The sequence below is a fragment of the Phascolarctos cinereus genome, unplaced genomic scaffold (genome assembly GCF_003287225.1).
Source record: "Phascolarctos cinereus isolate Bilbo 61053 unplaced genomic scaffold, phaCin_HiC Scaffold_726;HRSCAF=1367, whole genome shotgun sequence".
Lineage (NCBI taxonomy): Eukaryota > Metazoa > Chordata > Mammalia > Diprotodontia > Phascolarctidae > Phascolarctos > Phascolarctos cinereus.
The window spans coordinates 253,329,375-253,344,479 of NW_027556098.1; the positions used below are offsets into that span (position 1 = coordinate 253,329,375).

Here is a 15,105-nt window from a genome sequence, read left to right on the forward strand (position 1 = left end):
GAGCAACTATTGTCTCCCACAAAAGTTTCTACTACCACTGTTAAGAGACAGAATAGTAGGATAGATGGACCAATGATCTGCCTCAATATAATTAATTCTTTAAGTTCTTATAGGAAAAGAGCTATATAAAGAATAAAATAGTAGTTCTACTATCAGACACAAAACTCAGATATCCTTAATCCAATATTTCACAAGAATAAATTGAAAAAGTATTTTTAATTTTAAGAAATGTCTGTCTTTATAACATATAATTATTTAATTCTGGTCAATTCTCTCCCCTGAACACACTGAAAAACCAAGGAAATTCTGTAAGAAGTATTTTTATTGCTAACAAGATTTGACAGACATCAAAAAATTCCCAATATAATCCAAGTATTTAATTGAATGTTCATTTCCTGTTTTGTCTTTTAATGAAACATGATCAAAATTTTATTTAGTATATAAATAAAATTTTACAATGCTGATTGAGTGACAATTTCCTTATTTCCTGTGCTCTGAGCAATGTTATATAAAGCTAGCTGCTAAAATATTTTTAGTGCTGGAGAGAGCTAAATGATCTAGTATCAAATATAGTGGAATTCCTTTAAAATACTGATGTTAATGGCAAAAGTAAAGCCTACCACCTTACAGACTATGTTATAATTAAGTGGATGTACATAGAATATCTATATTTTGGGGAACAATAGTTAACAGTACATTTGCATCCATGAATGATAAACTTCCATCTATCCAAATGATAAAGGATACCTTCTGGTTTTTAATAATTAAATATTTTCGGTTAAGTTATCCAGAACACTAAACACAAATGACCAAGTTTCAAAGACAGAGAATAAATAAAATGTGTGAACTTAATCACTTATTCAGAAATCCATAGATACTTTCAGAGCTTAGTGCATTAAAGTCTATAAAAAAATCAATCCTCATTATATACTGCAGTAGATATAGGTGACAAAGAGGAGAGTGGATAGAATCTGTACTGACCTTAAAATACACACTTGAGGATGAATTTCAGATTAAGTCCCTGCTATTAGTTTATGCATTTGTAATTTGTTTCTTATAAGATAATGTGCTCCCTACGACCCCCCACATACATAAACACACACACACACACACACACACAAAATCCCAATTTTTTGAACTCTTTGATCAAATTCTAGATAAATGAGAATTTACTATAATGATTTTTTTAAACAGGGCTTAACTGACTATATATATAGACTACAGTGTCCTCTCATGTTACGTGTATTAGAAATAATTCAATCCCTGATATTTTGAAATAAATTCCAATAGGAAAAAAAAGGGAAGAAATAATAATGGAAAAACTAGATAAACTACTAAAAAATCAGCTAATTTTTGCAGGGGCCACTTAACTTACTTTCTTGGTGAATAATCTGGCCCAAATAATCTCCCCAAAATTAAACAACAAAAAACTTTTAAAGTAAAAGCAGCCACGATATCAACTTTTAAAGAGCGTCTAGTAAAAATTACTTTTACCTGTAGATTGTTTTCTGTGACTCTGTTCCACCAAACCATATATTGATAGGTACTCCTGATTTACACCTGTCAGCCAGGCAGCCAATAGGATTCTTTGTTTTTCGTGCCTTTGATCCCACCGGAACTAGCCTCTCCTCCAGCATCCCCAGTCGGTACTTCCTTGGCTATGAAAAAGAAGGAAAGAAACCAGGCCACTCCTAACATCCCTCAGATTTATCTAAACTAACTAGCAGAAAGAAGACATCTGGGGATTGGTGGAAAAGAAAATAATTTGAACGTTTCTGATGGAGTTACCTCCCCATCCCTTATTCCCACATCAATCCATCATCCTATCATGCAGGTTTTGGGTAACATTACTTAGAAAAACAACTGTCACATTTTAAAGTGAAATCTTATAATATAAAAATATGGAGTATGGGAACTGATTCTGTTTCTATGCTAAAAGCTGTAAAGTCAATTTCAAAGTAAACGCTTCACCAAAGTTTCTCTACTGGCACTTACCTATTCTCACTGCATTATGAAGAAATGGCTCTAATGAAAGAAACTGTAAAATTATCCAAAATATACCCTTTTTTTCCTCCTCTTTATCCTCAACCCCCACCTGGAAGCCTAAATAAATATCTTCAAATAATTCATGTTAGATTAAAAAGTATGCTACCTAATTAATAGGAATTGAATTCTAACAGTGTAAAGTCAGATAAAATTTAAATTCTACCAACTGTCCAGTTCTCTCTTCTGAATCTGTTCAGCATTAGACTTCAAACAGAAGCTTTATTTAAAGGGAGGAGAATCAAAGAAATAAAACAGAATGAAAACTTCTACCATCAAAGTATCAAAATGTGAAGAAACTTATAATTTTAAAGTATTTACCTAAAAAGTAAGCTAAAAGAAATCAAACAAAACAAAATTTCAGGGAATCTAAAAGAAATAGTCTAAACCCCATTTTACTAATCTTACATAGTCAATCCATTCAAAAAGAGCCTACTATGTTCCAAAAACAACTCTGTATTAAGTAAATAAATACAAGGTAATGAAGAGTGGGCTCAAGTAGTTTGGGGGTGTGGAGATGGCTGGGGTCGATTCCAGAAATATATAATCTAGGAAGTGACTTTTAAATTGACCTTTGAAGGAAAACTAGGGATTGTAAGAAACGAAGGTGAGGAAGAAGTACATTCCAAGCATGGGAGAAAGTCTACACAAAGGCATTGAGAAGGGAAATGGAATGCCACGTTGGAGCAACAGGCCAGTCTGGCTGGACCAAAGTATATGAAGAGGAGCCATACATAATAAGGGGCAAAAGGCTTTAAATGCCAAAACAGAGGATTCTGTATTTGATCCTAGAGGTAACTGCAATCAGACTATTCAATCTCTGTACAAATCAACCCTAGATTACTAACATCACAAAGATCAGTCATAACAGAGGGGATGGTGTTTTCATCTCTACGACTTTAAACTTTTTCAACCAACACTCTTTCAAAGTTCATTGTTCCCCCACTATGTAACAAGTTTACACTATTTCATCCCAAACAAGTCTTTATAAAGATTTCTCTAAAACATTTTGAAGCTACTCAAAAAAATTCCATTATCCCTAAAATTTTTTTGTTTTAAAAAAGATACAAAAAGAATTTCTGCACATCAGAAGGATGTTTGAAAAACTCTTTTATTCCAAAATAAATTTTTATACACTGACCAATGTTGGTCCCAAATTAAAGTGAATCAGTTAACAAGCACCAGGCACTGTGATAGGCACCGGGGATATAAATACAAATTCAAGCAATAAAACAATCCTTACTCCCAAGGAACTTAAAAGTATACATCCTTCCTTTCTGTTAACAAACTGTAAAGCCATAGATATATAAAGTGACATGTACAAATCACTCACCCTCATTTTTTCACTGCTTTCCTAAATCCTCTGCTATTTGGCTTCCAACCTCATCATTCAATCGAAACTGCTCTCGCCAAACTTAATTACTAAAGAGCTCTAAACCTGAATCACTACCTACAAGACAGTGCAAACTGGATATATCATAGACATCTTAAACTCAGTATGACCACAACAGAACTTACCATACTTCCTATCACCAAGATTCACAACTTTTGTCACTTCTTTCTTGAGCCCTTACCTTCACTCATCCTCACATGACTAAGCAACTGCCAAATTTTGTCACATATACCTCCACGGTATCTCTTTCATATAGCTCCCTCTCTCCATTCTCATCATAGTCACCACCCCAGCACAGACCCTCATCCTCAAATGAATATCCCATAGGCACTTTAAATTCAACATGCCTAATATAACTCATCTTTTCCCTTAAAAATCTCTTCTCCTTAACCCCAATTACCTAAAAAAAAAAATCTCTTCTCCAAATTTCCTATTTCTGTTGAGGGCATCTCTCACTTTCTGTCCAATCCAGGTTCACAACCTCAAGAGCCATCCTATGCCCTTCACTCTCCTTTATGTATAATATCCAATCAGATGCCACACCTTGTCAATTCTTGTTCCACAATATATCTCATATCCTTTCCCTTCCCTTCACTCACACAGCCACAACCTTAGTTCAAGCCCTGATCACCTATTCTAGACCATTACAATAACTTCCTATTATGTGCATATTACAGTTTTTCCCACCTCCAGTTCCCTTTCCACATGGGTGAAAAAATAATCTTCTCAAAGTTAAAGACCATGAACTTCCTCTGCCCAAGAACTTTCAGCAGTGCCCTAAGTCTTTGGGATAAAATACAAACTCCTCAGCTTGGCATTCAAAGCCCTTCACAATGTGGCTCCGGCCTACATTTCCAGGCTTCCCTCACTTGACTCTTCTTTTACACATTAGACATTCCTGTCAAACTAGCCTACCAGTTGTTCCCAAACCTGGCCTCCCAGGTCCTGCCTTCACCAAAGCATGTCTGAAACAGGCTTTCTTCTCACTTTCACCACTCAGAATCTTAAACTTTCTTTAAGGTGCATCTAAGGGGGCACCTTCAATGGGACTTTTTCTGGTTTTCCCTTGTTAGTGTTCTCTTCTTCCTCAAATTACTGTTAATCTACTTATTTGTTTTACAAGTTACATGCCCTAATATAAGCTCCTTGAAGGCAAGAAATTTTTCCTTGCTACCTTTGAATCCTTGGTGCCTAGCACAGTCATATGCATACAACATATACTTCATAAACAGTATGCTGAATTATAACTGGAGAGTTAATTTGAGATGCTTAATCATCTTAATTAGAACTTGGGATCATACATATTACATTAAAAAGAATGGAAAGCAATCAGTTCACTCATTATCCTAACTTAAGTTTCAATAAGGTTGATAAAATATAAACTTAGTATTAAAATTAAGTTTAGTAGAGATAATTCCCCATCCAAAAACTAATATGTGAAGACCAGTTATAGATCATGGATCAACTAAATGAAGAAACTCTCAAATTTCTCCATCACTAAGCAACCAAGGGCTTAGCAAATAAAAAGAACTTCTCATACTATGTTCTTTCTGCATACACATAAAACAATCAGGCTAATATGAAGAAATGTTAACATATTTCTTCCTACTTAGCATATAACGAGGCAGAGAACTATATTAGCAAATCGAGTAACACTCGGTAAATTCAGTTAATGTCCATTATTTTTCAGCTGCTATACTTTAAGGAGGATATTTTTAAAATAAAAGAGATAGTGAAAATGAACAGTATAAGGCACTTCTCAAGGTCCATTTCATGGAATCACATTATCAATGAAAGAATGCAGAAACAAAGTACTTCTGGTAATAGGTTCAAATTCAACCAACCCTCTGTATATAATGAAGGACCCATCTTATACCAAAATATGTACTATATAGCAAGGTGCCAGTATATATATAAAATAATGTTATAAGCAGAGAGAGGAAGTAATATTAAATAACTAATTCAGATTTCACCATTTTGAAAACTGTAAAATTTATAAAGATTAGGTTGAAGATTATACCTTTGGAAAAAATAGGACTTCTCAAACAAATATGGAGTATAGATGAGATATGAAGGTGAAAGTATCATCTAACTACAAGAATAAACTAATTAAAACCATTTAAAAAGAAATAATGCAGTTACAATAAAAACCAAGGCCAATAGTTAATAGTAACCATTTCTTCCTTAAATTACATGTTTATTTCTACCCATGCTACAAAAATCTAAATATGGACTAGATGACCATTTCCAGCTCCCAAGTTCTATGACTCTGAATAACAAATGAAATGAACTACCCTTAATGCATGGAAATATGATATGATGGAAAAGGGGTGTTCTGATTCTCAATTATTAAATATTTTTATTAGCTAAGTTATCCAGAGCACCAAACATGAATGACCAATTTTCAATGAATGTGAATACAATAAAATGTGAACATAACTGAATCTTTCTTAAATTATTCAGAAATACATGGATACTTGCGGAGCGTGCAGTGCCTCAGGTCCACTGTTATGAAATTTTCATTTGGAGTCAGAGGATGTGGGTTCAGACCCCACCTGTGCTGCTTTCTACCTCTATGACCTTGGGTGGGTCACTTCACATCTCTGGGCCTCAGTTTCCTCATCTGTAAAATGAGGGGGTTGGACTAGATAACCCATAAAGTCCCTTTTAAGCCTAGAAGAACACATTTATAAAAAGTAAAGAGAAGCCACAGGATAGGCTGGACTTTTGATAATTGTTAGAAATCATCATTTATTCAGTTAAGAAACATGACCTATTAATTAACAAATAGAAAACACTTAATTGGCCTAGAATTTCCTTTAAAATGTGAAGATAAGGCTTTATTTCTTTTAAAAAATATTATAAAATAAATACTTTTCACTAAACCTGGTCTTCCTTTCATTATTCCAGATTAGTGGCACTTCACTAAATTAGTAATGCTTTATTAAATTAATAGTGCTAAGAACAATGCACAAGTCTGTAACTAAATTACTTCTCTTCTCTGGGTCTTAGTTTCTTCATCTGTAAAATAAGAGTGCTAAATTAGATGACTTCAAAGGTCCCTTCCTGCTCTGACTTGTGAGCCTATGATCTTTATCCAATTTTATGAGCTCAAAGTCATTATTCCTGGCTATCAAACTGGTTCAATTTATTTGAATCCTAAGAAAAGAGAAAAAAAAGTTAGCTAGTTTTTGCATAAGCACGAATATATTTACTCAAATTAATAGTTGAATGACTTATTTTGTAGCTGAACTTCCATAAATTAATTTAAAGTGATAGTCTATATTTATAAATCCTATCTAGTTTGGGCTCTAGTCACCTTAGAAAGAAATTCATTTTATTTGTACCAGGTCTAAACATACAGAAAAGGCTGAGGCTCAGCACAATGTATATTATTTATTTTCTTTTCAATTTATTACCTTTTTCAAGTTTTCATGAAAATAGATTTTAAGTTGGTAGGCCCCAACTTCTTATAATGTTTTATCTTAAAATATAGATAACAGTAGTAATAAAATTGGTGGAACTACAAGAAAGGGGACAAAATGGCAAATGAAAGCCAGAAAAGTTCAAGTTTCATAGACATGTAAAACTATCAATAACCAAGAAAATCTAAATATGTAAGGCCAAAACTTAAATATTAGGATCTCTCGGGGGAAAAAATTCAAAAATATATCAGAGCATTCTTTGGTCTTAATTACAGTGTATCTATACCCAAAACACCAAAACATAAATTAAAATTCGACTACTTGTTACACAAATTCAGATACATTTCTGGTCATATGATATTTGTCTGGCCAATCTAAATATGATAAATATTTGATATAACACAGGTACTCTATATAAGAGCAGTTAGTCTTGTCCTCAAATGAACAAATGAGACAATATTTGTAAAAACATTTAACACGCTGCCTGGCATATATAAGGCACTTAATAAAGACTTATTCCCTTCTCTTTTCCCTTCCTTCCCCACTCTTCCTCTAAAACTAATGTTACAATGAACTTCTACTGTAAAATCGGATACATAAACCACTATAAATGAGAATATTAGGCATAAGCTTTCTGGTAAAGACTAAATCCTTGTTTATGTAGAACCAAGGCAGCAGATGTCATTTCTCTGAAAATACCCTGCAATTTTAGAATGGTCACAGAATCTTTAGTGACCGAAAAAACAAAAAATAATCACCAAAAATAGTAATAATCCAAAGCTAGTGCTAAAATATAGTATATAAAAGGGAGAAACGTTTTTTCCCAGGCAACAGAGTTATTTTCATGTTTTAATTATTATTTTAATGAGCTAACCACTGCTTTATCATAGCAAGGATGTAACCCTGGGTTCTCAAAAGCTATGTCAGGAGCAGTACAAGCTGTGGCTTCTCCACTAAATAAGATGTTCCAAAACACACTGATATATACAATACCTCTCCATCCCTAGCTCTCATAAGCCATTATTAGGGTAAACTATAAAGTTTGTGAATATTTATTTGGAATATAAAGAGGAAATCAAACAGCTCTACACTGAGCTAGAAAGGATTTCAAGACTATTGTCAAAGGACTAGAAGAGCTAAATTTGGAGATTTGGCCACCAAGTAATGAATTTTTTTTTTGACCACAAAAACTCATGAAGACTACCTCCTAAGCTGTGGAGGGAGTAGAAGTATGGAAATTTTGGTTAACATGATAACTGCAGATTTCTAAAAGGAACTATCCAATATGTACACTAACTGACAGCTACTTTATTTTGCTTTTAATGCATTTGTTTAGATACTTGATTTTTATTTTTTAATGAATTACTGATAAATACTAGACACTTCACAAAAGGAAAATGCTCTACCCAAGTAGATTAAAGTAGTCATACTTCTATTTGCTAGAGAAATAGCAACCCCATGTTAGTTCAAAAGACAACTGATATAAAATTTTTAAATAGCAGAATCACAGACAATATGTTGACAGTATTAGAAGAATCCATTCTAGGTTATACAATTTTAACACACCACAATCTTAGCATTATCTGATCTAATTCAGTGCTATTAATTTTTTTACACTGACTTCCCTCCTGAATCCAACTGGATTGGCTGGATCAATGGGAATAGGGAACTGCAGCACAGAGAGACCAAAATTATGACCTACCACCAGTTAGGCACTTGTGGGCCCATTTAACAATTGCAGATCCATTTCATGATGTAAACCCCACCTAATATTATCCCTTTGCCCCCCAAGAAAATATAAAGCCTGAATGTAGGTTTTCTAGCTAATGATCAATCACTACAAATTTCAACACAGCAATCTGAAATACAAAAAATCATTGGCAGCAGCATATCTGTATCAACAACATAGATTGCATGTTAATTATAATGAGTACCTAAAAAGCAAGGAAATTCTTCGGATTCCTAGTCTATCTTTAACTTACTTTGTGGTTCATAAAAGTTACAAGGTCACCCACTGCTTAAGACACTTACAGAATTATATGCTCCAAAAATATCTAAATGCAATGAAATTTAATTCACACATATGCATGTCAAATATTTTAATGCCCTTAATGGCTTCTTATAATGTAAGCTATCCATCCATATTTTAACAAGTGAATTACAAAGGTTTTGTTGTTGTTGTTGTTTTTGGTGAGACAACTGGGGTTAAGTGACTTGTCCAGAGTCACACAGCTAGTGAGTGTTATATGTCTAAGGCTGGATTTGAACTCAGGCCCTCCTGACCACCAAGGCCAGTGCACTATCCACTGCGCCACTTAGCTGCCCCCATATTACAAAGTTTTAAACTCTTTATGAAGATCTGTAATCACTGACAACAATACCATTTTGTAACTTAGTTTTTAGGAAATTAGATTTCTCCCATTATCAGTTCTGCTTAAATATTATGCTTCACCAAACATAAGATTGTATATAGTTCTGCAAGTCGAGTCAACCAAAATCCAATACCTGAGGCACTGGCCAATTAATAAAGTAAAAACAGTTTCATATAACTACATAATTAAATTTTAATCGATACTTTTATGATATCCCTTTAAATTACAAATTAATCACAAACTTCATATCAGAAACTTTATAATTCACCTTAATAACAGCTTATAATGGGAAGACAGGGATGAGGAAGAATAGTCTATAGAATCATATTTTAGATTGGGTTTTATAGAGAAGCCTGATTCTACTTTTGATTACAACCTTTGTAGACATGCCCCACAGTCACAATTTTCTATGCATGGTTAGTTCTATTGTTGTACCCTCCCCAACCATACCTCCAGCTCCCACCCTGGGGATAGTGAGAGTTCAATCCTACTGAGGGCAGCCTCAGATCGCAGACCATGCATAATAGATGTTTTTCCTTACATGCCGTGGCCTCCTCACCACTCCTCACTTTTTACCTCTTGCTCTAGACACTGTAGCAACACTATCATTGTACTCTGGAAATAAACTATTGCCCTATGGCTCCACTCACCATTCTTGTGAATTCCCAAACCAAACACATCCCTCCCTCCACTCCACCTCCCCCACCTCTCCCCCCGGGACTCAGTGTCAAATTCTCTATTAGAAACTCTTTGAGGGCACAGCATCTCCAATGCTTAGCATGAACAGTTTAAGTGAGGGCACACACTTAATAAATGCTTTTTCATCCATTCATTTCTAAGAATTTAAAAGAATGTTATACACACAGTACATACAGTAAACAGCAGTTTATACCACTAATAACTGGAGAAACTTAGTATTTTGTAGGGGGTTTTTTTCTCCCATCATAGAAAAAGCAACTAACTTAATTTGTTACTAGGAAGGAAATGACATGACCAAAAAAAAAATTAGCATTATGTATGTTAAATGCTCCAAGTATTCATGTTAAAAATGGTTAGTGGATAAGTTTTGCTCTGTTTGGTCCCAGGAGGACAGAAATGAGAGCAATGTTTGGAAGCTGCAAAGGACAATTTAGGCTTGATGTCAGGGAAAAACTTCCTAACACAGCTATTCACACATGGAATGAGCTGCTTCAAGAAACAGGAGGTTCCCTCTCTTAGAGGTCTTAAAGCAAAAGCTAGATGACCACTTGTCAAGTAGACTGCAGAAGGTTGGAGTAGATGGCTTTCGAGACCCTTTCCAACTCTGCAAATCTGTGACTGTCATTTAAATTATGCTTGGGTTCTTAGTCAACTTTTATTTCCAGAGAAAAGAGGAAAATAAAAAAATATCAGGTCTAGCTTTTAACCTATAACCCAACTATAGAACTTAAATCATTTCATCCAAATTATATTTATTACCATATTCACACTGACTGAAAATACACTATCAGAGTTAAGTGTCCTATAAACTAGTTTGTGAATTTACACTCAGGATCTCAAGGAAGCAAAAATTCTTCTCATCCTTCACACCAACTATAAATTCCTTCCTTAACCAAAATTTTTTTTTACCTATTATTTTTTTTAAAATTAAGAATCTATACCAAAAACAGACATACCAAATTAATATTTAATAGTTTAAACATGTGATCTCTTTGGTGTGACTGGTCATTCCAGTAATGCAAGCTGTTTTCACTCTCAACAGATGGTCTTCAAGAGTCTGCATCCAAAAACTGTATCATCCTGTGGCCAACCTGGCGATAAATCTCTGATCTTAGAAAAAACTGGTTTCACCAGGATTACTTATTTTCATTTGTTGTGTCAGGCATAAAATTCCTATTCACAGAGCAGTAACCTCTCTCTCAACTTCAATACAAATCAAAAAGGACTGATAGTAGTTTTCAAAAATAACCCTAATTACTTTTTCTAAACCTAATTTTGGTTCTAACCTCATTCTAACAAGTTTTTGGACATTTAACAGGAGAAAGGGCAGAGTATTGTACAGAAAAGGATACTGGAATTGGATACACAGGATCTAGGATCAAATCCTGGCTTTGCCACTTACATAATCCTGGACAAATCATTCAACCTTACAGGGATTCAGTTTCTTCAAGTACAAAATCAGAGGTTTGGACCAAATGGCCTCTAAAGAACCCCTCCTTCCAGCTCTAAAGCAGTGACCATATGGTCCTATTTTTTAATCAGAACTTACTAATTCAATCCTTTAACTGACAGGACAATCGCAAAAGCCCAGTTCTTTTTTTCCTGTTTAAAAAATTTTGGTGGGGGGGGGAGAGGCAATCAGGATTAAGTCATTTGCCTGGGGTCATACAGCTAGTAAGTGTCTGAGACTGAACTGAACTCCAGTCCTTCTGACTCCAGAGCCAGTGTTCTGTCCACTGCACTACCTAGCTGCCCCAAAAGCCCAGTTTTTAAAAGCCATGTCTACCCTTACTGGTAACAGCACCCTATCAACCTGATATAACAGAAATAAAGTTGAAATAGTACACAGAACCTAAAGACAGAACTACACTCTTTGTTGTTTGGACCATACCTGTGATTTCATTGCTGTAGGGAATTCCTAGTAAATAAATGCCCTCTAGGACTGTCAAAAACAGACTTTAAAGACAACCCACAACTCAAACTAAAATTTAAAGGCCCACAACTGGCAGCACAAAGCAAAAGCCCTCTCCTGATCTATACTGTGACAGTCTGATATATATAAATGCAAGAGAAAAACCCATAATAAATTTCAGGTAACTATTTTGGATCAGAAAACAAGCATAAATTTAATGCTCAAACAAAATCTGATAAAACAACCATTTGGAAACTGCTTGGCTTTCTGTTCTTTATTCGATTGACCCCAAGATGGTAATGGTCTCTTTCTGCACTTCAGAAACCAACAGACAAAACAAGAAAATGAAAAAAAAAAATTTACATAAATATATATAAAATATATATAGACATGCTGACAAGCTCTCATAATGAAAATGGCACTTGTAAAAGGTTTTTTTTTTCCACTGCAGTTGAAAATTAATAAAAGTGTCAAACATAGGGGCAGCTAGATGGTGCAGTGGATGGAGCAGCAGCCCCGGATTCAGGAGGACCTGAGTTCAAATCTGGCCTCAGACACGTAACACTAGCTGTATGACCCTAGGCAAGTCACTTAACCCCACTGCCTAACCAAAAAGAAAAAAAAAATTTTAAAGTGTCAAACATTCCCTAAAATTTAAAAATAAGGAGATGAATGAATGAATGAAAGAACAAACAAACAAATAAATAAATGGCCTCTAGGGCAGCTGGGGGCTCAATACATAGAAGGACAGACCTGGAGTCAGGAAGACTCATATTCCTGAGTTCAAATCTGGTCTCAGACACTTACTAGCTGTGTGATCCTGGTAAAGTCACTTTACCCTGTTTGCCTCAGTTTCCTCATCTGTAAAATGAGTTGGAAAAGCTACTGTATTATCTCTGCTAAGAAAACCCCAAATGGGGTCACGATGACTGAAAAACAACTGAATAACAAAAAATACGTTCTACCAGAATATAGAGTTAAAAGAATTGCCACGCTGTTAAATAACTTGCCCAGGTGCGTAAGTTAGTAAGTATCAGAGGTAAGATTTGATACAAGTCTTTTAGATTCTAAGGCAGGCTCTCTATCCATTATATCATTTAACAAATTTAGTTAAATTATTAGATGTCTCAGTTGATAAGGCAACCAATTTAACAAAAGGAGTGTTTTATTTTACTATTTGCTCACTCTGCTACACTACAATAAACTGTATTTCTTTCCCAGGGTTCCAATAGGGTAGAAAGGTAGAACAGATGGACAAGTGGGTAATGTAACAAAGACACTGCACAGCCAAACAGTAATAAGTCCGGCTGGAGATGGGAAGAGCTATGCAAGGTAAACAGCAATGTGGGGCTGGGGGAGAAAGACTTCAGTTACATATATACTAAAACAGTCAAGGGACAGAGGCTTTCATCAAAATAAGGTTACGCAGAGGTCAAGAAGAATGCAAAATGGCCAGGATCTCAGGGACAATTGTAATAAAAGACATAAATACAGGTACATACTATAATACTACTGGTTGAAGGAACTGGGGACATTTAGCCAGAAAAAGGGAAAACTTATGTAAGATATAATAGCTGTTTTCAAATGAGAGGACTGTCACATGGAAAAAAGGTTTAGCTTTGATCTGATTGGTCCCAAAAGACAGAAATAGGACCAATGGGTAGAAGTACTGGGAAGCTGATTTTTGGCTGCTATTGCAGCTGTCGGTAAGTAAAATGGCTAGGAACAGCTAGGTGGCACAGCGGATAGAGCACCGGCCCTGAAGTCAGGAGGACCTGAGTTCAAATCCGGCCTCAGACCAAACACTTGACACTTACTAGCTGTGTGACCCTGGGTAAGTCATTTAACCCCAATCGCCTACAAGGGAAAAAAAAAGTAAGTAAAATGGCTGTTGTAGTAAGTAGGGAATTTCTAATCACTGACGGTCATGAAGTGGAGGAAATGTTGTAGAAGACAGCATTCTTGCCTCTGTTGAGAGATGCATGAGATGACTTCCTGGGGCCCTATAAACTCTATAATTCTAAGAGTAAATTCTGCAGTATTTACCCCCTCACTACTTTCAGAATACAAATATTTCACCCAAACTAGTAATTCAACATCCAAAATATTAAAAAGATTTCACGAAGCTGCTAATTTTTTACAAAGATACTGGAGCAGCGGTGGGGAACGTGCGGCCTCAAGTACAACCCTTTGACTGAACCCAAACTTCAAAGGGCCACACTTGAGGAGCTAGAGGGCCACATGTGACCTAGAAGCCGCAGGTTCCCCACCCCTGCACTGCAGCATTTCTTTGAACTACACAACATAAACATCGCCCTGAGTCTACACTGTAGTAATGTGTAAGCTAACTATAACTGAACTGACTATAATTCAAATTTAATGAAATAATTCTTATTTTTCACTATCCACTAGAATAGAATTTGACCTAGAGTTTTGTTTTTTGCTATGAATGAGTTTTCTTTTTAGGGGATCATAAAATCACAGTTCTAGAACTAGAAGGGGCTTCAAAGGTCATCAATTTACAGATGAATTGAGGGGTTTTTTTTACAACCTATACACAGAGGTTAACATTGAACTAACATCACTAAGACATTCAAATGTCTTGAGCTGCTTTCCTCATTATGTAATAATAGTCTATTTATACCTTCGCACCTGGTACCCTTGTTACCAATAGCAGACATTTATAAGACATGGCTAGAATTATTAGTTCAACCTTTAGCCACAGAACAAAGCAAAACTAACTGAACCAAGCAAGGATCAACTAGTGACATTGGTTAGCTGTATTAGCACTGTTTACAAGCCAGCTGGACTAATATACCCAATATTAACATACTTTCACCTTACCTTTAGTAAAAACAAAATATAAGAAGACTCATTTAGATAGACTGATTTACTACATTTTCCTTTCTAAGTAATATACAAATCTTCAGTTTTTCCTAACTGTGGCCTCTTTAATGCAGATTTTTAATAGATTTTATTTATATTTTTTGTTCTACATTGCCCAATTTCCCCTCATATGCCTTCCATTCACCCCCCAAAAATCCATCCCTCATAACAAAGGCATTTAAAAGATAATAAAAATAAGAAAAAGGTTTTTAAAAGTCAGCAAAATTGATTGACATATGAAAAAAATTTACCATTATATGTAAGCTTCCATACTCATGGACAGAGTGTGCTGGCAAAATGTTTAACAACCAGCTTCTCAAAAAAAAAATACACACTGAATATTTTTAAGCTTAATCTACATTTTTTTCCCTACCA

At 35.0% G+C, this 15,105-nt stretch overlaps 1 protein-coding gene across 1 annotated transcript in view; it reads right to left on the reverse strand.

Annotated features, from left to right (window-relative positions):
• PAN3 (poly(A) specific ribonuclease subunit PAN3) overlaps nt 1-15,105 on the reverse strand; it is a 146,974-nt gene that overhangs the window by 95,726 nt on the left and 36,143 nt on the right. The window contains 2 exon segments of the mRNA XM_020997122.2: nt 1,495-1,533; nt 1,536-1,658. Coding sequence (XP_020852781.1) covers nt 1,495-1,533; nt 1,536-1,658 — 162 coding nt within the window.